This window comes from Parastagonospora nodorum (assembly GCF_000146915.1).
Source record: "Parastagonospora nodorum SN15 chromosome Unknown scaffold_21, whole genome shotgun sequence".
Taxonomy (NCBI): domain Eukaryota; kingdom Fungi; phylum Ascomycota; class Dothideomycetes; order Pleosporales; family Phaeosphaeriaceae; genus Parastagonospora; species Parastagonospora nodorum.
The window spans coordinates 234,389-259,198 of record NW_001884569.1 but is presented as its reverse complement, the minus strand read 5'-3'; the positions used below and the strand labels follow the sequence as shown (position 1 = coordinate 259,198).

At 51.7% G+C, this 24,810-nt stretch overlaps 12 protein-coding genes across 12 annotated transcripts; 5 read left to right on the top strand and 7 right to left on the bottom strand.

Moving 5' to 3' along the window:
- Window positions 1-164: 164 nt before the first annotated feature.
- SNOG_12055 (hypothetical protein) lies at window positions 165-652 on the top strand (the record flags this gene model as incomplete). The annotated part of the gene is made up of 2 exons (XM_001802236.1): window positions 165-251; window positions 329-652. The coding sequence occupies 2 exons, from the start codon at window positions 165-167 to the stop codon at window positions 650-652; spliced, it is 411 nt and encodes a 136-aa protein (XP_001802288.1).
- Window positions 653-714: 62 nt separating this feature from the next.
- Window positions 715-990, bottom strand: SNOG_12054 (hypothetical protein; the record flags this gene model as incomplete). Its single annotated transcript, XM_001802235.1, has 2 exons — window positions 715-848; window positions 939-990. The coding sequence occupies 2 exons, from the start codon at window positions 988-990 to the stop codon at window positions 715-717; spliced, it is 186 nt and encodes a 61-aa protein (XP_001802287.1).
- A 613-nt stretch (window positions 991-1,603) lies between these two features.
- Window positions 1,604-2,827, top strand: SNOG_12053 (hypothetical protein; the record flags this gene model as incomplete). The annotated part of the gene is made up of 2 exons (XM_001802234.1): window positions 1,604-2,742; window positions 2,797-2,827. 2 exons carry the CDS (start codon window positions 1,604-1,606, stop codon window positions 2,825-2,827), a joined length of 1,170 nt encoding a protein of 389 aa, XP_001802286.1.
- A 1,290-nt stretch (window positions 2,828-4,117) lies between these two features.
- Window positions 4,118-6,032, top strand: SNOG_12052 (hypothetical protein; the record flags this gene model as incomplete). The annotated part of the gene is given in 6 exon segments (XM_001802233.1): window positions 4,118-4,396; window positions 4,453-4,671; window positions 4,730-5,178; window positions 5,198-5,323; window positions 5,379-5,565; window positions 5,622-6,032. The coding sequence occupies 6 exon segments, from the start codon at window positions 4,118-4,120 to the stop codon at window positions 6,030-6,032; spliced, it is 1,671 nt and encodes a 556-aa protein (XP_001802285.1).
- A 66-nt stretch (window positions 6,033-6,098) lies between these two features.
- On the bottom strand, window positions 6,099-7,515 carry SNOG_12051 (hypothetical protein; the record flags this gene model as incomplete). Its single annotated transcript, XM_001802232.1, has 3 exons — window positions 6,099-6,128; window positions 6,268-7,042; window positions 7,088-7,515. 3 exons carry the CDS (start codon window positions 7,513-7,515, stop codon window positions 6,099-6,101), a joined length of 1,233 nt encoding a protein of 410 aa, XP_001802284.1.
- An 805-nt stretch (window positions 7,516-8,320) lies between these two features.
- Window positions 8,321-9,146, bottom strand: SNOG_12050 (hypothetical protein; the record flags this gene model as incomplete). The annotated part of the gene is made up of 2 exons (XM_001802231.1): window positions 8,321-8,841; window positions 8,891-9,146. The coding sequence occupies 2 exons, from the start codon at window positions 9,144-9,146 to the stop codon at window positions 8,321-8,323; spliced, it is 777 nt and encodes a 258-aa protein (XP_001802283.1).
- Window positions 9,147-9,482: 336 nt separating this feature from the next.
- SNOG_12049 (hypothetical protein) lies at window positions 9,483-10,262 on the top strand (the record flags this gene model as incomplete). Its single annotated transcript, XM_001802230.1, has 2 exons — window positions 9,483-9,594; window positions 9,643-10,262. 2 exons carry the CDS (start codon window positions 9,483-9,485, stop codon window positions 10,260-10,262), a joined length of 732 nt encoding a protein of 243 aa, XP_001802282.1.
- Window positions 10,263-10,812: 550 nt separating this feature from the next.
- On the top strand, window positions 10,813-12,386 carry SNOG_12048 (hypothetical protein; the record flags this gene model as incomplete). Its single annotated transcript, XM_001802229.1, has 3 exons — window positions 10,813-11,340; window positions 11,386-12,229; window positions 12,259-12,386. 3 exons carry the CDS (start codon window positions 10,813-10,815, stop codon window positions 12,384-12,386), a joined length of 1,500 nt encoding a protein of 499 aa, XP_001802281.1.
- A 1,227-nt stretch (window positions 12,387-13,613) lies between these two features.
- Window positions 13,614-14,303, bottom strand: SNOG_12047 (hypothetical protein; the record flags this gene model as incomplete). Its single annotated transcript, XM_001802228.1, has 3 exons — window positions 13,614-13,844; window positions 13,889-13,992; window positions 14,042-14,303. The coding sequence occupies 3 exons, from the start codon at window positions 14,301-14,303 to the stop codon at window positions 13,614-13,616; spliced, it is 597 nt and encodes a 198-aa protein (XP_001802280.1).
- A 2,721-nt stretch (window positions 14,304-17,024) lies between these two features.
- On the bottom strand, window positions 17,025-18,427 carry SNOG_12046 (hypothetical protein). The gene has a single exon (XM_001802227.1). The coding sequence runs from the start codon at window positions 17,546-17,548 to the stop codon at window positions 17,180-17,182; it is 369 nt and encodes a 122-aa protein (XP_001802279.1). The 5' UTR covers window positions 17,549-18,427; the 3' UTR covers window positions 17,025-17,179.
- A 301-nt stretch (window positions 18,428-18,728) lies between these two features.
- SNOG_12045 (hypothetical protein) lies at window positions 18,729-19,578 on the bottom strand (the record flags this gene model as incomplete). The annotated part of the gene is given in 3 exon segments (XM_001802226.1): window positions 18,729-18,886; window positions 18,906-19,338; window positions 19,450-19,578. 3 exon segments carry the CDS (start codon window positions 19,576-19,578, stop codon window positions 18,729-18,731), a joined length of 720 nt encoding a protein of 239 aa, XP_001802278.1.
- A 1,230-nt stretch (window positions 19,579-20,808) lies between these two features.
- SNOG_12044 (hypothetical protein) lies at window positions 20,809-24,161 on the bottom strand (the record flags this gene model as incomplete). Its single annotated transcript, XM_001802225.1, has 3 exons — window positions 20,809-21,084; window positions 21,149-22,536; window positions 22,586-24,161. 3 exons carry the CDS (start codon window positions 24,159-24,161, stop codon window positions 20,809-20,811), a joined length of 3,240 nt encoding a protein of 1,079 aa, XP_001802277.1.
- Between the last annotated feature and the right edge of the window lie 649 nt (window positions 24,162-24,810).

The window sequence follows — 24,810 nt, the reverse complement described above, 5'->3', positions numbered from 1 at the left end:
TGGAAGCGTAGTGGACATTCTGTTCAGGGAAACGGTCGTCGCATTACTTCCTGCTGCCTGCGCGTGGTAGAGACATGTATACACTTGGCTCAGCAAAGGAACACGAATGCGATGCGACGGTAAAACAAGGGTCGCGCGGCCCAAGCGCGACCCGCGTCGTCATCATGTGGGAATCACGACCACGCGAGCTTCACTTTCACCTTCACGTCAACGTCTTCACTATCTTCGAAGCTATGCACGACCATGCGACAGTACGACCGCGCGGAACTGCGTCACGTGCAGGAAGCTAACAGTCCACAGGTCGAAGCTCAAGCTCCTCCCGCAATAGAAGCCCACCATCACCACGACCATAACCATGACATTCATAACTCCCCACCGGCCAGACTACCCCCCTCCCTCATACGACGATGCTACCAACTCATCATCTGTACCTCTCCTCGCAGGCGCGCCTCCCGGGTACGGTACCACCTTCCCAGACCAATCCTCGATAGCTAGCAGCGACCTGGAAGATCTGGACAGGTCTCTGCCAGAATGGATAGGACAGGCGCTGGCCGTCTTTGTCTTTATCAGCATCACGTATGCGTTCTGGAGAATCATCAATGCGCCTCAGCGACCGGATGGATTTCCTGAAGGTCCCGGACATTTTGGTTGAAGACCACGTCTCAGCCGCGTGTGAACATTTCATGTACGCGACGTTTATTCCAGAACGGGTTTTTACTCTGAATCAGAAGTGCTGGCTATACGCATCATAGTTTGAGAGAGCTGGGTCACTGACGAGCCGAAGGATATCGCCCATGAACTAGGCGACGGAACAGCTGCGACGAAGGAATTGAGGAAGATCGCGATGACTAGTGCATGCTATAGAACACAACCTACGAGGAACACTCCCATAGACAAAAAAGGTCGCATCCGGCGCGACCAGTGGTTCCAACATCTACCGCAGCTGAGCGCCCGACACAGCTCGAGCTTGCCCATGTCCAACAAAGACATTATGCGATGCTGCCCAGGACATGCCTGCCATTGGACAATGTATGTTGGAATGGCACTCGGCCACCATGTAATCGCTGGATGAGGAGCATGCAAACGACAGGCACAAGGCTGAGAGTTGCATCATTGCTCATTGGACGAACAAGGCAGCAAATTCAATGAGTCCCAGTAATCCTCATTGGACATGCCTATATTCGCTGCCACCAGGTAGCGGCAAAAGTCGTGTCTGCTCCGCATATGCGCGAAAATATCTAAATGTCTTCAGGAGCGCGCCTGTACGTTTATAAATAAGCCTGGCTGTATTCACTACTATAAGATATCTTGTCTAGTTTTGCAAAAGTTTTTGATTACATCTAGACTGCAGCTGAAATCTTCTCGTTGGGTAAAGGCGAATAGGGCTTTTGCCGATCCTGGTGCTTGCTAATTCTTATCATGTGTGAACCCTAAATCTGTACAATGCAAGGGAAGGTGCGAGGTGCGAGGGGTAGAGGGCGCTAGTTGGGCTGCCATAACCTCAAGAGCTGTTCCATCTCTTCTTCGTGCAAGCGCTTCCTTTGCTGATCGTCATCGGCCGTCACCGAGTTACCTTCGTATCTTCACACTGCTAATCCAAAAAATGGCTGAACACAGCCCGGAAAGGTTTACCAGGTTTCTCGACCTACCTCGCGAGCTACGCGACTGTATTTACGAGCTTATACTCGTGCGCGATGTAATCCCCGTTGAATGCGCAATAACAAACACGCGTTTTCCACAGGGCTCCGAAGAAGACCCCGAATACTGCACGATTCCGCCATTAAGAGCCCCACGAGCTCAGCGTCGACTTTGGCAAATCCCGGCGTTCGACATGGACCTGGGGTATCCAGACAATGACCACACTGCGCCAGAAACTGTCCATATGACTTACCAGATCAGCAAAGAACCGGAACTTGCTTCTTTGGACGGTCTTAACCTCTGCCTTCTGCAGGTGAGCAAGCAAGTGTACACCGAAGCCAGCAAGATTTTCTATAGCAACAACACCTTCAGCTTTACACAAGATTTACGCCTCCCGACTGCGTTTGCATTCCTGTGTGATAGGCCCGCGGCGTCGCTTCGAATGGTGAGATCCATCGAACTGGCGCTCATGGAAGACAGCAACATGCGGGGAACCGCGCAGGCGCACTACCCGATAATACGTCGCTCTACGGATTCTCTTGTACTGCAATATGCATACCACTATTTCACGGAGCTTTGCACATTACTCTCTACGTCGAGGATCCAACTTCGAAAATTGTACTTGTCCGTGGAGACTTGTGGTAGCCGAGGCTCACAGGATGCGACCAGTCTACAAGAAACCGTCACCTGGGAGAACGAGAACCTAAACAGCGCGGCGCTCGAGACACTTTGGCTAGAACCTTTACTCAAGCTTGAAGGGCTTGAATCTGTCGAGATACACTGGATCTTTGGTCAAGCGCATGTTCGGCGAATGGCTTATATGGCACAGAAGATACAACGACACTCCTTAGCAAGGATGCACGAGGACAGCGTGTCTGAAGGTCTAGCTCAGCGGGCTCATCCTCCGATAAGAATCACCTCGTTTCACAAATCCGAACAGGGCACTTCCTTCGTGTCACAGGACCCATCTAAGTGGGAACATGTTGTACTGGAGGGTGAAGAGATTCGATATGTACCACAAGAAGAGTGTGGAAAGAACGAAATGTCCCAAGCTACTGAGCTACCGCGTCATCTGCAGTGGATGCTCGACATATTCGCAGATGCGTGTGTTTGTCGTTGCACACTGAGGTGTACCTAGCTCGCGTGACTGTTGCACAGCATTTGGAGCGACAGATGTTACGCACTCTGAAGCACCCGTGGCCGGGTCAAAAGTTTCGTCACACAGCGGGAAAGATCATGTGCCACGAATCAGGTACCTTTAACCACGAATTCCGAGAAAGCAAGCCAGATTTTATCGCTCTTTATACCTGCATACGCGCAAGCACTCTCTCCAAGATAGCCTCAGTTCAGGTCTCCTGTCACTCATTGTCTTGAAATGAGCAATCCAACGGAAACCGGACAGACTCCGACTGGAATTCATCGTTTCTTACACTCACGGCTACCCCGCATTATATTCGATGGTCAAAGCACTAAGGATCAGAACACGATGTGAAGCCATCGGATAACGTCCTTGACACTTTCCGGAAGTATACGCGTTGAGTACCCGGCCATCACACGCCTATATCACGCATCGGAAGACATGTGTACGGCAATTTACATCACACCTCCCATGTTCAATGGATTCGGTATCTTCTAACTATCCCGAGCCATCCGGTCTTCAAAATATCATCAACAGTACCGGTGGGCATGAAACCCCGCCTGCCATGCCAAAATTAGTATGCGAATTAGTGCAGTGGAGTGTATCAACGCCAATTATTTAGATCGGATCGAGTGCTCCGTATCGCAGCTTCTACGGTCCTTCTTTTGCTGTTGTACACCTCGGGTATACCCCTCATCTCACGGCTGGCCTTGAAGCTATTGCCCATGAAGGAACGTGGTACAGTTACTAGGCTATGCGCCAGGAGATGACTATCATATAACCGAACGCTAGTACTTCTAGTCCTATGAAGGACTTCTTCGGCACCTCCCTCTTGCACTGGCTTCACATAAACGACAACCCAAGATTAACATTCATCAACCTCTTGGCGACGTCTCAACCAAAACGTAGCAGCCTATTCCGTATGTATGAACTTTTTCTAATTTTTAGGCCATGGTCTTTTCAGCACTAACAATTTAGCTGAGGCAACCTCATAGATTGTCTTGAATAAGCATAGTCACTCATCTAGAGCGTGATAGGGGGTAGAACGGAATTGGCAGGTGGAGATTGTGCATATCAATGGTCGTCCATCGATTGCTTCATCTTTAAAAGGAAACTCATCACATATCACGAAGATCAAGAAAGGAGTCTTTCCTCGTATTGCTGCAATTAGCGCAGTTGAAGACAGCGACCGGTCCCTGGGCGATTCTGGAACGTGTGTATAAGAAGATTGGCGCTTCGCGATTATCGAAAGTGGGTCTGAAGACCAACCAAACTACCGACCCTTCTTCACTCGCAAAGAAGAAAATCACAACACTTCGGAAGATGGCGAATTATGCCCACATGGCTCAGCTTGCACGAAGCAAGCCAGCCGCTGCTTTGCTCGCGCTCGCGACGCACTATGTACTTCACAATGGCGAATGGGACAATTCCTTTCACGTATTCTTAGGTATCTGGACAGTCGGCTTCACTGGGTTGGCAGTTTCTCAGTATGCTTACGATCCCCGATTACACGGTATTATTGCTGCTGCAAAGATCAGTGCGGCTTTTGCAGCTGTGTACTTCGGGGTCTTGATGGCGAGCATCTTTATTCACCGAGCGTTCTTCCACCGTCTTCGAAACGTTCGTATTGGTGCCCCAAGCCTGCTTAGTAGTCCTCTCACTGACCTTTTTTGTAGATTCCGGGTCCGTTCTTCGCGCGCATTTCCAAGTTTTACAGCGTTTTCGCGGGCGTGCTCCCAGACTACCAATACTATAAGAAGAGTGAAGAGCTACACAAGACATACAAGACTGACGTGATTCGGACTGGCCCACGCGAAGTAACTGTGTACTGCACAGATGCTATTCCACTCATCCACGGCCCAATGTCGAGGTGCCGCAAAGGCCCATGGTACTCTGTAAGTATTACTACGGCAGCTCATGAGACATTTACTAATCTCGTGCCTTGTTTCATAGGGCTCTTCACATATTGGCGGCACATCTACACAAACCACACGCAATAAGGACGAGCATAAGCGTAGACGCAAGGCTTGGGACCACGCATTCAACGCCAAAGCACTTCGCGAATACGAGCCCCGTCTGAACAGGCATGCGCTAGCCCTGATGTCACAGCTGAAAGAGCAGGCCAAAAGTCCTTCAGTTCGCTTTACGAACTGGGCAAATTTTTACAGCTTCGATGTAATGGGCGATGTTGGCTTCAGTCGCAGCTTCGGCATGGTTGAAAAGGGCGAAGAAGATGAAATGATCAAGCTCCTTCACGAAAGCATGTCGCCGCTCAGCATCTTCGGACACCTAAACTGGGGTCTGAATCTGGCTACACGCACTGCAGCCGGGGCGAAGGCACTAATTGATCATATTGACTGGACATCTAAAGTTATGGAAGAGAGGGCAAAGGTGAGTATCTCGTCGTTGCTAACGATGAAGTGGGCTGACTATTCGCAAGATCACGCCCAAGGAGAACGACGTCTTCACTTGGCTCCTTGACCCAAACGCCACGAGAGTGTCACCAGAACTGAACGCGGATTCGCGCTTGCTGGTAGTAGCTGGAAGGTGCGTTCTCCAATATTGATGCGCTTTTACCTCACTTACTAACCGCTACAAAAAGTGACACGACCGCGGCAACACTTGCATGGATCGCCTGCGAGCTCTGCAAACAACCCGAGATTCAAGCCAAGCTCCGCAAGGAAATCGATGCCATCACACCCTCCAAATCCTTTCTCGAAGTTGAAGACGTAGCTAACTGCGCTTTCCTCGACGGCGTCATCAACGAAGCTCTCCGCCTACATCCAGCCGTGAGTCTCACATCGTAACCCAACTACTTCAACTCCACATCACTAACACCACGTAGGTACCCTCCGGCGTCCAACGCGAAACCCCACCCGAAGGCATAACCCTCCCCAACGGTACCTATATCCCCGGCAACATCATCATCTGGATGCCCATCCACTGCATCCAGCGGGACCCGCGATACTTCGCGCAACCCCTAACCTTCCTACCCGAGCGCTGGACAGACGAGCAGCCCGAAGCCGTCATCGAGAAACGCGCATTCATGCCCTTCAGCACAGGCATTTACAACTGCGTCGGCCAGAAACTTGCCATGATGGAGTTGCGCAGCGTGACGGCGAATTTGATCAAGTTGTTTGAGGTGGAGTTTGCGGAGGGAGAGGATGGAAAGGAGATCTTGGAGAAGAGTAGGGATTGCTTTACGACGAATGTGGGGAAGTTGGATGTTCGGTTGAAGCCGAGATATAAGGCATGAATCATGTGTGAGTGAGTTGGATACGATTGCAATAGATATAATTGTGTTTAGTTTACCTGAAGCATCCTATGACTTTTCATAGTACGAACCCACACACTGGACATTGTTCACTATGCCACACTGCATTATCTTCCCCACATTCTTTGCAATGCCAAAGCCCATAGCTAGATGGTAGAGAATCCGAGAATTCTTTACGCGTCCTTCTTGCTTCAAGTATCTTGGAAGCTTTTGATACTTTTTCAGTGGTGTTGACAGTGCTCTCCGTACAATCGACCGTACTGTAAGTCTTAGCGATCCGTGAATAGGGGACCTCGACTGCAGATGGTTGTGAAGCGTCATTTTGCCTTGCAAATTCCGCAGTCCACAACTCATCTGACTTCCTTCCTCGACCTTTCACCTCAGGCTGTATAGTTCCTTGCTCGATTCGTTGAGCCGAAGAGTTGAAAGCAGAGATTGCAGTCCTTGAGTGGTATCCAAGTGCGAACATCGATGCAGTGAATGCCGCGACTCGAATCGTCGAAATAGCGTCTCCAATCTCGTACCACCCCGTTGCAGTCGACAGTCGGCTATATTCCTCGTTTGTGGGTTGTTCCGTGTGTCTCACAAGACTCTGTAGTGCTTTCTGCACTTTTTCGAGACTAGCCTGTTGATTCTGAAGTTCAGCATAAACGGTAACTATCGCGTTTCCTTGATCCTCATAGTTGTCTAAGCACCTAGCAACGGAGGCCGTAAGCTCGCTCGTTTGATAAGTCTCAATATCCGCGTTGACATGAGAGATACTGGCTGCTTCGGTTTTCACAGGAAGTGCAGCCAATATGACCGCATGTTGCTGATGGAGTGTTTGCCGCAGTTGCGCGAGGTCCTTCTGGATGTCGGTTTGGTTTCTTGTTCCTTCCTCCGTGTGTAGATGTAGTTGCGCAAAGTCCTGTTGGAGGGCACGTGCAAAATCAGCAGTCTCCAGGTCATCGATGATCCTTTGGCACTTCTCATCGATGTCACGTATTGTGATCCTGAGATTATTAGCTGAGTTTTCCCTTTTTACTCATCCAACTAACATCGACTGCATTTGTAGAAGGAGGCTCACACCATGCAACGGCCCCCGCACTTGGTCTCTGCCTTTCCTAACAGCTTCATTCAATTCTTTCAGGGCCCATTGCACCTTTCGTGGCACCATTTTCAGTTTTGACTTAGTCGACTTGTCACCCAGGCTATTTTCGTATTTTCCTAGGATCACCTGCAATCGTGTCCAGGGAGGCTCCATAAGTTTGAGTTGCTGTTCGATCGCTTCTCGGTATTCCGTATTGCGGCCGTCATTGATGTGTATTTCCAGCTCCTTGAAAACACACTCGAACTGTGTGAGAAACGATGCTGCCTCAGTATACTGTTCTCGGGCGCCACCTGCATCCTGTAAAGCCTTGCGGATCTTGTTACTCAGCTTGATCGCTTCGAGGATGCAACTGGCAGACCAGCCAAAGTCGGCCATGACGAGCGCTATGCGACGAAAAGTTCTGGCGACGGAAAATGATTGTGAGTAAGAAAATATGGTATGAAGTAACGATAAGAAGGAGTGGGAGCGTCGGATAGAGTGAGGCGGAGTAAGGCTGAACCTCCAAGATTCCTAGACTGCCTACCTGAGTGCCCTTTGGCTTACAACCCGCAAACAAACCAGTAGTAAATCATGCACTGGGCTCATTATAGTTATGAATGGAGGATGGGTAAGCCGTAGTATTGGCCTAATAAACCGTAAAGCCCAAGACGGTAAAACAGCTAAACGTTCTTTAGTGCATTTTAAAATGCTAATTTGAAGTAGTATAGTATCGCACGATTAGCTTCAAGGCTTAAGAATCTACACTTCTCGAGTGAAGATTCTCTAGGTAGGCAGTTCACCGACCACAAACCATTGCTAATGCCGGTGCCAACGATGTGTATATGACGTCGCTTGTCTCCTCATCGCGGAGTCAAAGACGGACACAGTCGATGCTCACCTCTGGGCACTTTACAATGGGTTACCTATTTAGGTATGGTTTGGTGGGAGGATCGAGGGGTGCAATGGGGCGTATTTGGAGAATGAGAATGTTAGTGAGGATTTGCAGGGGACTGTGGAGGGGGAGAGGCTGTGGGAGAGGCTGTGGGACTTGAGCGAGAAGCTTGTCTGGGAGAAATTTGAATACTAAGCAAAGGTTTTGTGTGCTGTAGTCGTCTGGTCATAAAAACGGATGTATAATGGGTATCGTGCAAGCCTCTTTCTTAACGCCTTGTGCTGCGAATCCGCAATCTCGCCATTTTTTTCATGCCCACTTCAAGCACCTCGTAGCTTCGTGCGCATCTTTACACTCCAGACCACATACTCTGGCCCCGCACTTCCGACACTTTATCGTCCCCCAGTAACCACAATTGTCACAAAACTGCCTCTGCGGCGGCCCCCCAGCAGGTGGCGGCGCAGCATGGCTCGCAGCGTATGACAGCGGTGGAGCAGCAAGAAGTGCGTCAAGCTCGGCGGGGTTCAGCGGCGGAGGCATCGAGTGATCGATCGAGAGTAGCGCATCGTCGTTGCCGTTATCTACGCTCATCAATGACGACGTCCGTGGAACCGATGGGCCGGGCGTGGCTTCTGTTGGTGTAGGCGGGACGGATGCAAGTGTGCTTTGGCGGCGGTGAGACTGCGCGTTGCTTCGTGAAGCAGTCGTTGCGCCACGCGGTACGGGCGCTTGTTGGTGCTGCGCGAGCTGGGCCTCTTCATCGTCGAGCCAGTGCTTGATTTGGCGCTGGTATTGTATTATGCGTCGCGTGTTTTGAGTCTTCGGTATAGCTGTAAATGAGCATTAGCGGTTGCCCAACTTCCCGATTGACGTGCATACATGGCTTTCCCGGTATGGAAATGTTCTGCTTCGGATCGTTGTCCCTCTCTAGCTCGGCTATCCTCCTAGCAATCGCCGTCTGCTGTCGCGCCGAAAGCTCATTCTCGCCGCGCTGCCCACCAGGTTGTGCTGCGGCGCGCTTTTTATTCTTGGGATTGATCGCGACTTTCGACGGGTCGTAGCCGGTGTCGACAACGTAGGTCCATCCCGGCGCTACTGAGGCCGACGAATTTGGGAGCACCTCGACGTGTGGCATAGTGAAGTGTAGAAAGATGAAGTTGCGGGGAAGGCTCGGAAGTGAGCTTGATGAAGCTAGTAGTCACGTGGAGACGCGTTAGCATCGAACGCGGACGACAGGATGTCATATGCGGGGTACATGAAGGCACGTCTTGTCTTTCAAGCTAGCATGATGTAGGGATGGATATTTGGGAGGCCATTGTATCCTTCGGCATAGCGTTTAATTACTAACCTCAGCATTCAATCGGTTCCACGGTCTCTTTCTACCAGCTGGCGCAGAATTCGTATATCCATCATCATAGAGGGTCGCTAGACAACACAGCAAGATATTGCAGGCCCATATACTGAAGTAGCAATGGAAAGGAAGCCGCCAATCATCATCGAGCCCATGTCTCCGGTCGACCCTTCTAAAGCTGCCGCTTTTGTCTTCGTGCATGGTCTTGGCGACGAAGCTGAAGGCGTCGAAAGTATGTCTCTTTTATCTCTCGAGGGACATGATATTGACTCCAACTTAGATGTTGCACGCCAGTTCCAAAATGCCGGCAAGCTTCCATACATGACCTGGGTTCTTCCAAACGCGTTGGAGAACAACGACTTGGCTACTACTGCATGGTATATGCCGACGTCGCTGTCTCCGTACCCACCCTCGCGGCCTGAGTTGGAAGATGATGAAGATGAAGAGGGTATGTTGGCTACCGTCAAATACCTAACATCATTGATCGACGACTTGGTCAAGCAAGGTATCCCGGAAAAGAGGATAGTACTGGGCGGATTCTCTCAAGGGCATGCCATGTCCTTACTCGGAGGACTCACATCGAAGTACGCTAGCAAGCTCGCTGGCCTTGTCGGATTGTCCGGCTATTTGCCGTTACCAGATCGGATACCTACTTTGAGGGAGGAAGCCGGGCTTCCAAAGGAGATCAAGGATGAGGTTGAAGTGTTTCTAGCAAGAGGTACTGGCGATAGATTGGTGCCAAAACGGTACCATCGGCTGTGCTATGAGAAGCTGTTTGAGCTTGGGGTGCCGGAAGAGCGTGTGACTCTCAAAGAATATGAGGGGTTGGGCCATGTGCTCAGTGGCGCAGAGCTGAGAGACTTGTGCACATGGCTTGAGCGAGTAGTACCTCCGCTGTAGGGACATCGATTAGAGTATTTGTGCGATTATGTTGGTTACGTCGTCGAAGAAGGACCACCGCGGAACGTGTGCGATGACTTGCGGCCCTGGCCTAGCTTCTTGGCACGTTTGGCTTTGATCAAGTAATGAAGTTACTCGATGCTGCTACACTATCGTCTACAACATTGCATTCACAATCGCAGTGCAGATAATCTGTACAAATGTCCCAGCGTGCGGTCACATTTTGCCACGCACTTTTCTGATTGGTGCGCTGTTCGAGACGTTAGTGTGGTCCGAAACAAGGGCGGTACGGCGAGAGCACACCAGGCGGATTCCTGATACCAACTCGGCCTCTCTGCATTGGTACGTCCTACAACTCTCATCCTTCGCAGGCTTGAAGCAGTGACAAGCATATCACTCGGTTGTAATGGCGCAGCTATCGCATATTCGCAGTCATCATGTGTCTGCGCTGCATAGCTTGCAAATCGTCGACCACACTTAATCTCCCCCTCTACTCTCAACTAACACATGTATAGCGACCACTTACAAGTGCGCCACCTAGCTGCCCGCCATGCCAGCAATGCTGGATGATCCGAGTGCGCCTGTCATTTACAGGACCTCGGGCGAGGTACCGTATCCTCCGCCTGGCGGCCCATTGCCTGTGGGCATTGCGCCCATCCAAGTCACTCTTCGCGACCGAGTCACCACTGCAACCATCATACCATTCTCTGCGCCAGTGCAGGTACCGCTCACACTACTGGCATACCTATGCGATCAGTTGGGCCGCGAGATTGAGAAGGGCGACACATACCCCATGGTCGAGCCGCTGCCCCTCGAGAACTTCGGCCCGTACTGGTTCGGAGTGTTCGGAGCGATCATGCTCCTAGGCGAAATACAGGATGGCAGAGAACTACATGACATGGCGCAAAGAGGCTGCGATTGGGAAAGGGAATGCCTAGGCAGCTTCTACATCAAGCCAAACTACCCAGGTCGGTCCAGTCACGTCTGCAATGGCGGATTTCTGGTCACAGATGCGTCCCGCAATAGAGGTGTTGGGCGCCTGATGGGAGAGACATACCTGGATTGGGCACCGAAGCTGGTATGTGCTGTGCGAGTGTAGGCTGACATACACTAACTTGGTCAGGGCTACACATACTCCGTCTTCAACCTGGTATACGAAACCAACGTAGCGTCATGTCGGATATGGGACGCCCTCGGCTTCAAGCGTATCGGGCGTGTCAAGGGCTGTGGTAACCTCAAGTCATACCCAGGAGAGCTGGTTGATGCCATCATCTATGGCCGCGATCTTGGTCAGGAAGACGACTTTGTGTCCGAAGAACGTTTCGACAAGATTCGCTTCTACCTCAAGAACGGCAAATACCCAAACGGCGCCGACAGAGCGGAGAAAAGTCGTCTTCGCAGCGCCGCCACACACTACAAGCTTACGCCTGGCAAAGATGACGAGCCAGAGAAGCTCTGGTTGAAAGGCAAGGAGGTCATCGCGGATCCTCAGAAACAGTATGAAATTGCGCGAGATCTCCACCATAAGTCGCATGGTGGCATCAATAAAACTACAGCTGCTATTGCTGAGCTTTACCACTGGGTCCGCATCAAGGAGACCGTTAGCCAAGTCATCCGAAATTGTCCTGAGTGCAGCGAGATGAACAAGGGCTTGTCGGCCATGCGACAGAACCAGAACCAGAACCAAAATCAAGCCCGCTATAGTCAGCCTACCAATGGACAGTCTCCACAGACCTCAACCCCGCCCGTCGATGTATATGCACATTTACGCCAAAGCCCGCCAACACAAGACTCTCCCAACGGGCAGCTCCAGCTTGAAGCATCGCAAAACACCTTCCCGGCATATCCACAACACAACGAGTTCGATATGCCAGTCGATCCAGCTCTCATGGAAGGTGTCAAACGCAACGGAAGCCTCGCGGATTTACCGCCCTCACCATTCTTGGCTGCGGGAGCCGGGCTTAATGGTGTGCCACCCATAGGTGAGCTGAACCAGACCTCTTCAACTTCACAAGCATCAGGAGCGAACGAGCGGGCGCCAACAGCAAGAGAGGAGATGAGGCGGAGGTTGAACCGTGTGGCAGAATTTGGTTCCAAGTAAGCATGAGCGATGCTGACCAGTGACGGATGATGATGATGTTTGAGCTTCTACATCGACGCGAGGCGGGACATGACGGAGTTTATGATCACATACAAGGGAGCTTGCATATGATGGCGGCGTTGTTCGGGGTACTTTTGCCATGTCAGCATAACGCGCGGATACCATATTGCATGCGCGTAGAAGAACAGTGAATGTGCAAGTTGCATTGCTGCGGAATGCTCGATTTACGAATACAAATTACGAAACAGAATGATCAAACAATGCACACAAGTATCACAAGACCTCTACCATTCGCCTGATTAGTCCTAGCACTATGTAGTGGTAAGTCCAAGAATGAAAAAAAAAAGTCTGCAACAGCCTGTCGTCCTTTGGGCTCCTCAAAGCTTTTGACCAAATACGTACATATCATCGCGATAATCTTCGAGCCAAAATGGCTACACAAAAGCCACCCCAAATCGCTTCGAAATTATTCAAACCCCCTTCTTTCCCTCCATCTCCCTCCTCCAACTCCGCGGTCCATGCCCCCCGAATACACACCTGCTCCTCCCACCCATCCCATCCCAAAACCTCCCCATCAGCACATCAAAATACGGCAACGATTTTTTAGTGGTGCATGTCCATTGAGATTGCTTAGGACGTCTACAGCATGTCCTAATGTCCTAAACGCAGGAATAGCCAGAGATTTGGCATCTCGTTACAAAGTTCTGTACTTCCAAAAGAGTTCTGTGGTAGCTCTCTTGTCAGCAGTGTCAGCCAGAGAACGGTTAAATGCGAGACTTGTCGCATTCATAGTAGTATTGCAGGAGCATGCTAATCCGCACGAGTTCATGTTGAGTCCATCGATATAAAATGCAGAATGTGCGGGACCCGGTAAGCCCGTGGTCAAGCATGGAGAAGCATGGTTTGTGGTTGGATGGGTATATACAAGAGTGAGATTGATTTGTGTGACTAAAGTACAGTGACAGTAATGTAGGTATATAGCAGCTTTGCGAGCAGCGACGTGCAAAGATTTTGATAAGTTACTTTCTCGTGTTTCAGCTAAGATGATTATGATTGCAGCCAGTCCTGTAAGCCAGGTCCATGTTGGTGCGTGGTATCGCTTCCTTGCATTCCCGTGGCAGATGATTATGGAAAAGTCTAAAGATCCGATAGAAACGCAGCGAAAATTTCCTCGCAACTATACTACAGACACCCAGCTTCCTAAAGTCGTGTGACGTAGCATAAGGATCAGCGATTCTTCCAGTGCCATATCAGCTTATACCCCACTCCTTCTTGAGCGCGGTGATGATCCAGGCGGTAGGCCAGAAATGGTTTTGCTCAAAAGCGACGAGGAGTTTTGCTATCTCTTCTCGCTCAGCTGGGTCTGTCACTAGTGGTCCCCAGATGAAAATTGTGTGGCACACCGTAATCGACAGTGGCCCAGTCTCCGGAGCGCATTTGCATGCGCCGCATATAACACGGGCATGGTCGAGAATTTGTTGCTGATGGAATCAGCAAGCATGACGGAAGCGTGGAGAGCACTCACATTCGCATCTGACAAACCAGTAGCATTCCGGATGGCGAATTTCGGGCCAGGTTTGTACGTGAGCAGTAAAATGCAGGCGAAGTGATAGAAGCCGAACGAGAGGACTGCAATGCTTATAAGTACATTGCGGCCAACTCAAGTGTCAGTACTAACCATGCCAGTCCGTGGTGAACCACACCTCGGGGAAAACACCATGTTCCTTGCCTTTGCCTTGCCAGATAGGATTGAAGCCCTCGGGTCTTTGTTTAGACCACCGGTCGACTTGATCCCAGAGCTCCTGCCATCGCCTGCTTCTATTGTTCGCTTCAGCGTTCGGATCGAAGCAATAATTGACGACATGTGCTAGGTTCCATGTCATTTGGTTAGCCCATGCTGTCTCTAACCGCAAGCGAGCCAGCGGGTGTGCGTCTTGCATGGATTCTGGTGAAGGGTGAAGCTGTAATGTGAAATCTATGTCAGGTGGCTGCTGGTGGATTGTTGCACTATAGAGACACTGCCGCACGTAAACCCAGAAAGCAGCCTCGCGCAAAGTAGGCGCCGATGGATCCACAAAATGGTGTCCTTGAGAAGCTCGCAAAATAGCTGAAGTGCCTGTGAGGTGATTCTCCTGATCGGATCCTGTGTTCGAAGGTACTAGATACAGTCAGTCTCGAAGTTGACACAGGCACAGACCACTCACCAATGAGTTGCTCATAGAAGCGGAGAATCACAATAGCGCATAGGAGTGTCTCGTCATGGCTTGCGGCACGCTCATTGAGACGATTGATCAACAGGGGGATGCAACGGTGGTATGCTGCGTCGGCGTTGGCTTCTTCCCTGCGATGTTGTGCTGCAAACGAAAAGACAGCGTGGCATAAGACTGGACATGTTTTCACTTTGCCTGGCACACTCAGAGTGAACTGCCGCGTCGCATCAGTGCAATCAAGCCAGCGCCCGAGGTGCTCTGTGTAGTGGTGAACGAGAACCGCTTCGTCATGCGTTAGGGGCACTGGTGTCTGCGAGTACGGTCGAGTTCCCTGCGGAACTTCAACGGGCAATGGGTTGGAACCATGGCTGGTACTATGATGACTTTCATCGGAATGCCTTATGGACTCGCGCAAGGCCAATGGCTCGTTGTCGGGAGAATGCTGACTCGTAGTGGAGGCGGAACCATGCGGTTCCAAAGGGACTTCGGTCCGACTGTTTCTCCTAGATGTGGGCTGATTGGGCTTCGGAGAAAATGTCCGACGGCTGCTGGCCTGCCCCTCTTCGCTACCCTCATCAACATCCATCGTATTGCTGTCAGGACCGGATTCCTGTGTAGCAGACCTGCTGTATTGCGGCTGATAGACCTTGAATTTGCTCTGGGGCGCGTCCCATTGGCAAGGTCGGTTCTTCTTGCTGCAGGCCTTGCATACCGGACGCGTCTCGTCACCTGGCTCCGTTTAGCAAGAATCAGAAGGACAGAATTTGGCAGTATCTGGACTGACACTTGACGCGACGGGCTCGACAGGTCAGGCTGTCGCGGTATATGCTTGTCAGCTGCCATATCTGGGGTGCGCGAACGAGACCACTTACCAGCCGCTTCTGGATCGATAATTGCCCATGACTGCGGGAATCGATTATCGTACACGGTATCTCGACTTGACTTGACATCCAGCGGGAGATATGCAAGTGGCAGTGTGCGTAATGAACGGCGCACGGGAAATCCCCACACTTCGCTGGGTTTCCGGTTGTCGTCACTCACAAGACCAATCGCTTTTCGGTAGTAGCGCGTGTCCAAGCCGCTCTGATGTTAAGATGTCATAAGATGTCAAGTCCTCGCCTGCAGCAGCGACTGTGAAGCTTTCCTAGGACACAAGGTCACATTTCCATGGAGCAAGTGGCCGTTTTAGATCGCTCCTGATTCGTCGGAGAAGGAGCTCCGCTGGTGTCTTCCGAGTGCGACCGGGCACATACTGAAGCGCGCATTTCTGGCCCGGGCTGTGAGCGCCGTTGATTGTAATGGCTTGGTCTGGCCCGTGGCGTTGGGAGCATGCAAAGCAAGCGCATCTGTGTCCCGGTCAGAAGCCTTATATCGTAGAGACGACGGCGTCTCGATAATGTACAATCGTGGTCTTCTGGTCGCTCGGCTTGTACTCTGTCGGCGCGCTGGTCCAGAACGAAACGCTTGTTGTGCTTGGGACCGAGTGCACACTCCGGCGAGTCCACTTCCCATCAGAACGAGTCACCACAGATATTTCCACTCTTCGAAGACAACACCAACACAGTCCGGGCGGCTAAAAAGTACAACAGTTTCACCACTGTCTTTCACAACGCGTATCAAGAGAGTACAGCAAAGCACAGCAACTTGCTTTCTTCGCAAACGATGTCAGCTTCATCTTGTTTGACCTTGTTTCGTTCACTGTCTTGGCCCTATCGGACTCGAGACATTGACCGGGGCGTGATACGAAACCGGGCTTTGGGATTCTAGATTCATTTCTATAGCTACCGAGGTGTAAGCCTCCTACTGCCAGGATGTGGTTGAAATTTTGCCACCCATGGTCACTGAAGTGCAGCGCTCACTGGCTGGTTCTTCGTCACGGGCGCATAGTATCCATGAAAAGAAGATACCATCCATATACGGAGAGCTTCGACTTCAGGGACGCGACGTGCGTACCTACTGTTCCACTCCACGCCTCTTACCACTCCTGCTAGGTCAACAAGCTCACGCTCCAATGCCGCGTTCTGGACAAGAATCCCCACAAACTCAGTCTATTCTTCCACCAACCTCAAATAACCGAACAGCGCCGGAGTGTTCCGTGGAGCTGAATGCTGTTGAGGCAATTTCCTTTATTCGTGGTGTAAATCATCTTGGCAGTCGTAAAGATCGAGGCAACGTGACGCAGCATGGATATCGGCCCGACTCTGCCATACCTGACATTTGATCTGGAATGACTACGCTCCGGGACTCTGCTCCGTAGAACCAATGAGACTCGGCTCGCAAAAGAAATTAGTCCTCTGTGTTGCAGGGCTGCGCTGCATCTGGCTGCATGCACGCATACTTCTTCATGCCGTGTCAAGAATGATCACATCTGGTTCATTTTTACCACCCTTCATGGATACAAATCCGCATGCATCATGTCACATCACATGAGGCGGAATGGACTGGGGTTTGGTGGACCATCAGTTTACTAATCAGTCGCACTACAGGCTGGGGATAACGGGCAAGATATCTTCCCTACTAATTCCCTCCAAGTGTTGAAACGGTACAGGTACAGTCTGCACGACATGCGCAGAGCCAGCATCCCCAGATTCTCCCAGCCTCGCCTCTCAACTAATCATCCTCATCACAATCTCCACTGTCGCAAAAGTGCCCGCACTCACAGGCATAGCTCTCAACAACGTCGGCCCAATGCCCTTCCAAAACCCGCCCAGTCCTTCCGCTCTATAAGTCTTTGCGAAGCAATCCCGCATGCTCAGATACTTCATGTCCTTGCCGAACCCATCGCTCTGCATCTTGCTCTTCACCACGTCGAACGGGTAGCTGCTAATCCACAGCATCTCGCCCGCGAGGCCGCCGTACATGGCTACTTTCAACGTGCTGATGTCGTCGCGCTTGATGTTGTTGCGCGCGGCGTCCGCGTTCATCAGGTACTCGAATGTCGTGAACCAGACGCCGTAGGCTTGCGCTTCACGCATGTATGTCACTGCTGTGCCGCGGTACACGCCGCGTAGGACGCCCTGATGCGCGGACAGCTTGCGCACGCAGTCGATGGGGCCGGTGTACAGGCGGTTTGCGCCGTGGGGCTGCGTCTGGAGGCGGATGCGAATGTGCTCGATTGGGCTGGACAGCACGGTATTGGCAATTCCGGCAAATGCGCCCGAGGCATAGTACTGCGCGTAGGAGAGTTGGGCCGGGTTTCCTTTTGCGGTGTTTTGCGCTTCAAACGCGCGGCGGGCGTAGTGGAAGCCACCGAATTGGACAGATACGCATGCTCCGATCCCGATCAGGGGGAGTCAGCAGTGCCCTTGTAGAAAGCTGACGCGCCTTCGTTTTTGTAAATTTGTGTTGCGGCATCCAGAGCGCCGCTGTATTGGGATGTTGTTTGTAATCGTACTTTGACTATGTCGAAGGGTTGGCCGAGAAGGACTTGTGCTACGCCTCCTACGGCGCCTGCGAAGAGGTCCTTAAGAGTCCGCTTGAGGCCGCCTTGGTCCGAAAGTTCTAGCTCGTGATCTGCTTTCGACATTGTGGTTTCTGCGATGCCTTCTGGCTGGGACTTTCTCTTATCAAGCCGCCCACAAACGCTACCCTGAGGTCAACCCAAACGCAATTCTTCCAGCTCTTCCAAGACGCCTTTTAGACAGTACCAGCGCTTCCTCTTTTCCCTTACCCGACGACAATTGCGTGTGGTGTATGTAAGATCTCAAGAGATACAAACGAAATCCAATGGCGTGCTCCTGCGCACAGACGCTAGCGTACCGACGGCTAGCAGCATCGCATGCCTCAAAATGGTCATTGTATGCATGACATCAGAAGCATTTCCTTTGCAGTCATCAATGTGGATTTTTGTCTGTCTTAATCTAATGATATAATCTTTGCGCTCCCCTTCTACATGCGTCTTCTCCACCGTATTATGTCGGGTATGAATATGGACAGTCGGAATATATCGTTCAAGTACAGGTCTCCGTTTAGACATAACCAAATCTTCTAACAGCCTGTACAACAAGTCTTGATAAACGCATACAATGAGCCAAATGAGAAGGTGGAATCGCTAACAAGGCGCTAAACTCTGTTCAAGGAGCCGCAGAAAAACGCAAAAGTGTCCAAAGGGTCTCTCTGGATTTTCAACATGTTCAAAGAACGCGCATGGCAAGGCTACCAGCACCTGAGTCTTCTCCAGAAACTCGGCTTCTTGGCATCCTCATCTGCAAAGTTTGGCGCATACGGCGACGATTCGTTCGATTTCGGCGGCGGTAGTGCAGCAGTGCGATATGGTTGTGCGCCGGGCGCTCCCTGAGCGGCCAGTCGTCGGGCTTCAACAACACGTCTCACCAACACTGTCATGGTCAGCATGTCCCTGTACCGAGTCTCCGCCAGACTTACGCGCAAACGTCTCCTCGATATTGACCATCTCCCTCGCGCTCGTCTCCATGAATCCGCACTTCCGTTGCCGCGCCCACTCCAGCCCGTCTTTTGCCTTGATCTGCCGTTGCCCTTGGAGATCGCATTTATTCCCCGCGAGTATTTTCACGGGTGGGATTTTGCCATTGTCTATCCGGTTGTCCTCTTCCATGTCAATCATCTCCATGTAGTATTCGAGCGCATCGAGCGAGTTCGCACTCGTGATGTCGTAGACGAGGAGAAAAGCGTCGGATTTGAGATTCGATGCGGCCCAGAGACCGCGGTATTCTTCTTGCCCCGCGGTGTCGGTGAGCATCAGGTAGTAGGGCACGCCGTCTATCGTGCGCGTGACTGAGTACGAGTCCTCTGGTGACGGTGAAGATAGTCAGTTTGTGGTCGGATATTGTGAGCGTAATGGCATGGAGGCGCGCATACCTATGGTTGGGTCATAATCTGACGTCCACTGGCTTCGTACTAGGCGCAATGTGATTGAGCTCTTTCCTGCGCGAATGTTAGCAACAAAGTTGGCACGCTTTGGAGGGGCGCGCGAACCACAACCACCATCTCCACACACGGTAATGTGGACGCGGGAGCTCTCGTCCATTGCTCGCGTGTCTTCGTGGTCGTCGTCTTTGTGTGTCGCAAGCTCGTGTGCCCAAGTCGTGTGTCCCAGCAGCCCTTCGTATCGCGTATTCCGTTTCAAATCCCAGGAGATAAATTATGGCCGAACTCTAATGCGCGTCACACGTCGCTGGCCGTTCGCGCAACTATATTATAGGCAACAACAACAAACGAAAAAGGACCACTAGAATGAGAAAACGAGCGTGGGTCAGCCCGGTCGGGTATCAAGAAAGACGGCAAAAGAAATGAGTGGCGATCCCCTCGTCTGGACTCGAGGCCCGGGGGTGACGATGAATCGGAGGTGTGCTCCTGCGCAGACGCTAAAGGTAACGACGCAATTATCCCAGTTAGTCGCAATCTTAATCCATGTTCCAACACGTGCGATGCGAGAAGACCAGCGAGCTTGCGAAACCGGGCTGGCGATTTTGAAAGGGCGGAAGATTTCGACTGAAGTCCGTGAAGCAGTGGAGGTTCAAAGGTTGTTTGGCATTGCTGTGCAGCGCACTTCTCGCTATCCAACTTCAGCACATGAAATCCTTCCATGCCCAATTCATGCGATTGCCCGGCCCGTCCGAGGCCCATATACACATTTCTGCCATGACCCATGTCCGGCTCGTTAAAATGTGATGGGATTCTATATGTCCCAGCGCCTTGTGTTCCCGGCATCGAATCACCAGGCGGTCTCCCGCGACCCCACATGCCTTTGCACGTTGCCGGGCGTTGAACCTAGCGCCCGACCTTGGAAGAGTGAAGCGGAGTCAAGCCACAATGAGGCTATGATCATCTCCTTACCCGGGGCATCCTTCGATATCGGAATTACTGTACGAGCGTTGGATCGTGGTTCGTGAGAAATTAAATACATTTGGTTCGCCACATTGCTACCTATGTACATGATTCGGCGTGGTAGTACGCCTCGTGAATGCCAAACCTCTACCATGCGCTTATGAAAACGCCCAAAGGCTGTCAAATTACAGCAATGCCCTTTGGACATGTAGGCCTGCGACAAAGATAACAGTCACCTCTCCAAATGTAACAGGAAGCGCGGCTGGCTGCGATCGTAAACCAGAAATGTGAACCATCAACAGGCCGCTGTTGGAGCGAATGTAGCTGCGAAGGATCTAGAAGAAAATTTGCACGGGGGTATCGTTCATACTGGACAACCTGCCAGTCTAAATGTCGTGAAAGAGAAGGGAAATAAAGTGTAGCAGTTCGCTCATGAACCTGGCTCCGCCACTTCTTCGATCTTGGGAGGCAGAATGAACCGTTGAGATACAGCAGCCTCCACGCGGGCTGCTTTTGTTGCGTGAGAATCGCCAACGCCGCCTTGTGTGGGGGATCTCTTACTCGCTGGAGCCATCGCAGAAGGAATGGCAGCACTTTGCCCAGTCTCGGGCACTGAATTTGGCAAAGTCATGTGATGGCGTGGGGATGGACTCTTCTTGCTCTTGTCGCTTGCTGCTGACGACGTTCGTGGCGACACACGACCTTGCTGTAGGTGCTGACATTAGTTCAACATGTATACGTCGAAAGACTTAGAGAGACACTAGACATACCTGTTTCGCCCATCGTAAACCACAGGAATTGCACAAGTCTCTGTTACCAGATGGTCCCCTGCGCCATTCGGGTGTAGTTCGTGTGTGGCAATTTGCGCAGTCCTTCTGCATCTGGCCAGCACCCTTTCTCCTCTTCCTCTTCTTCTTGGCCGCGAGCAAGGTCTGCACTTCCTCAGCAAGATATCTGTTACGCTTCTCCATTTGTCGGAGCTCGTATTGCCAACTCGTGCTTCGTGTAGTCTTCAGTTCGTCAAACACGTTGTCGTCAGAAGCTAGACTTTGATCCTGGTGTCCGAGCTGCAGACCATTGTGGCCAGCGTGTGTTGTTGCATTTGTTTCGGTAGTGACGAATCGACCATCGGTCGATGAGGTGATCGGAGTATTGGAACCCGTGTGATCTTGTACTGATCCTGGGTAGGGTGAGTTGAGAGTGTTCTGGGTAGGAATGGAGTGAGTCGAGCCTCCACCGAGTCGCTCCTTATTTGTGTACATTGACGGCCGATGGTTAGCGCTGTTCCTCGAGTACTTGAGTAGACGTGTCTGCCCAACAATGAAAGTAGGTTTCTGTCCCTCGGTAGCGTCTCCGGGGTAAATTGTGGTAAATGCCTGCAGCACCTGACCTCTCTTATTTATCATTTCGTGCTTCACCTCGCCCTTCCTGCCAGATCTTGCAAGTTCAAGAATGCGCCCGAATTGGACCTTCGATTCTTGTCGCATAAGGGCTTGAATACTAGTGCCGACAAGATCCTCAGGTTGCTTGTCCAAGAGCTGTCGCACATTTGACGACACGAAGAGGAACATTCCAGAGGTAGACATCTTCGTCCACAGTTCGTTGTCACCAACACCGCCAGACTCGCGGACGATGGTCTTGCTGAGTGTGTATACGGGTCGTTCTCTGCCAACCAGAATGATACATTTGCGTCCTTTGCCTTGTTCCGTGTGCAGGGAGCCGTGGCCTTCGAACCACATATATCCACTCTTCTTTCGCCGTATTCTGAAGACTACATTAACTGATCCTCCATTCGTTGTCTCTTTGAGCTCTCGTGTTACTGGCACAATATCACTTGGATGGCAGACAGATGACAGAGCTGTGCCGATAAGCTCGCTGGGTTCATACTCCAAAATCCGGCTACTGGAAGGCGACAGATAGAGGAAAAGTCCTTTGAGAGACAGGACGTGCACAACGTCATCAGTGTTTTCGAGGAGAACCTTGTCCCATATCCTTCTTGTGATTTCTGAATCCCCAGAACCAGTGTACGTAGCGAGCACGTTCGAAACCTCATCCTTGGATATGGTCTGGCCTTGTTCGGATTGCGGTTTCTGAGAATCATTAAACACGTAGCTTGGCATATTCATGCCACGTTGGTAGTTGACTCTGTACGAGCCGTCTGTGATGGTCAGCTTTTGCTTTTCACGTCTAGCGAATAGAGGACTTACCTGAGTTCTTGTTCGTCATAGCACCTGGCTGCTCGACGAGATCAACTTGAAAACCAACAATGAATTTCATTGGGCCACCAGGCTCCCAGGCGATAGGTATCATTGTAAGCAAGTTCATGAATGGCTGTCCGCCTCTGCGATAGTTGATCAAGCTGATTTGAGCTTCGGCGCGAGTGTTGATCATGTTCTTCAAGTAAAGAACCGAGTCATCGTCGACGTACTTACGCTTGATACCTGCTTCGACTTTGCCATCGGGTGACTGCAAGAACCGGCAGTTTCTGCCAAGGATCATGTGTCTCGTGTAGCCGGTCAGGCGTTCGAAGTTCTCTGAACAGTAGACAATGGGAATGTCATCCATTTCAGCATCGCAAACCACGAATGCGCAAGACAAATCTACAGAGCCGATGTCTATTTCTGGGTCAGGCCTAGTAGCTACTCGCATGAGGACTCCGAGCATATCAAAGCCCGTCGACGAGTAAGCGTCCTTGAACTGGGTCTTCTGATGTGGATTCGAGTGCATAGTGGAGGGGAATCCACCAGCTGGAGGTTTCCAAGCAGTCCGATAATCCTTTAATTGGTTCATCTTTTCCTCTGGAAGGTCTTGTGCGGGATCCAGAGCTACAGGTTGATGTGCTTTGAGAGATGACAGACTCATTTGCGTCGGCAGATTGCTCTTGGAGGAGGAACGTTGCTCACTCTGGGGCCTAGACTGTGAGGGCGCACTGTTCTGATCCTGGCTGCTTGTGCGACTACCCAATCCAGAGACTCCAGACCGGGTCTCAGGAGTATTGCTCAAGGAGGGACGCTTGAAGTGGCCCTGCGGTATTGCGGATATGGAATTGTCCTGATTAGGTGCGGGCATGGGGCCTATGAATTCTTGCGTTACAGGAGACTCGAGCATAGGCGTGTTGAATTGATTGTTGGAAAACATGTTCATGTCACCTGACATCATGTTGAGCGAGTCGTCCAGATCCATTGACATGTTCATGCCGTTTGGATAAGGGCTCATGTCCAAGTCAAGTGGTGCGCTGGGATGCAGCGGCGAGGCATATGCAGAGCCTGGGGCAGCCATGGTCGAATAGGGCGGGTTCTGGTTCTGGTTCTGGAACTGGGTGTTGAGCCCCATGTTGTTTGCAGAGTTCCTGTTGTGTTGGGACATGTCTCCCGACGGGCGGGGGAAACTGGGGTTGTTGCGCATCATGTCATTCATGCCGGCTGCGTGCATGTCGAACTGGAAATCGCCAGCATCGCCGGGGTCGCCAAAGTTGAGCATGGACAGCCTCCTGCTCTCTGGCGACATTTCCATGGGTTGTGTCCTGTTGTTATTGGTGCCATTGCTGGCATAGACAGGCATGCTCTGTCGCCTGATGTTTTCCGCCTTGTCATTTTGGCTGACGATCTGTCGACTATCAATACCGTAAAACTGGTCCAGGGCGTCATATGGACTTGCCTGATCCAAGCTCTGCCCTTGATTCATGTCTTCAAACCCGCCCATGCCACTGTCCATGTTGTCCATCATGTTCTGCCTACTCGATGGGAAGGACCGCATCGGGTAGGGATAGCCGTTTCCATTCATGGCGGGCGCATCGACGACGAATGCTGCGGGAGATGGGGTGCTGGTTGGAGATGAGGCGGGCGAAGGACCCTAGTGGACTCGGTCGTTGCAGGCTGTGTTTGGGAGCATTGCAGAGCGGGCTGTTGGCAGCAGCGGCGGTGGCGGACAGCTGTTGACGTGCAGCGGGTGGTGCGAGGCTGCGAGGTGCGAGGTGCGAGGTGCGAGGTCGAGCCGGGTGTCTGCAGCGTGGGCGGTGGGTGGGGAGGGGAGGGCGGCCACAAAGGCGACAACGGGCCCGCGCGTGTGGCTTCTCGGTGTTTCTTCGTAGAGCGGTTGTGGCGATGAATAGTAAGGTTGCCGTGTCCGCGCAGTGAGGTCGGATGTGCGGTGCGAGGGGTGGGCGCTGGATGAACGCGCTTAGCTGAAGCTAAGACTGGCGCTTGAGGCTTCTACGCTATCACGAGGTCGCGGCACCCAGGGAAAGCCCAACAGTACGCATGCACGCCGCACGCGAAAAGTTGCGGAGGCGTGGGGTGGGTAATGCGGCGCGACACAGGGCTGGGACCTATCGAATTCGTGCGAGTGCTATGGCATTCTGCAGACCCGCATGTGTGTCGTCGGGCTCGTCGGTAAAACCAGACTGGCCGAATTACCTCCAACCGACGATGCA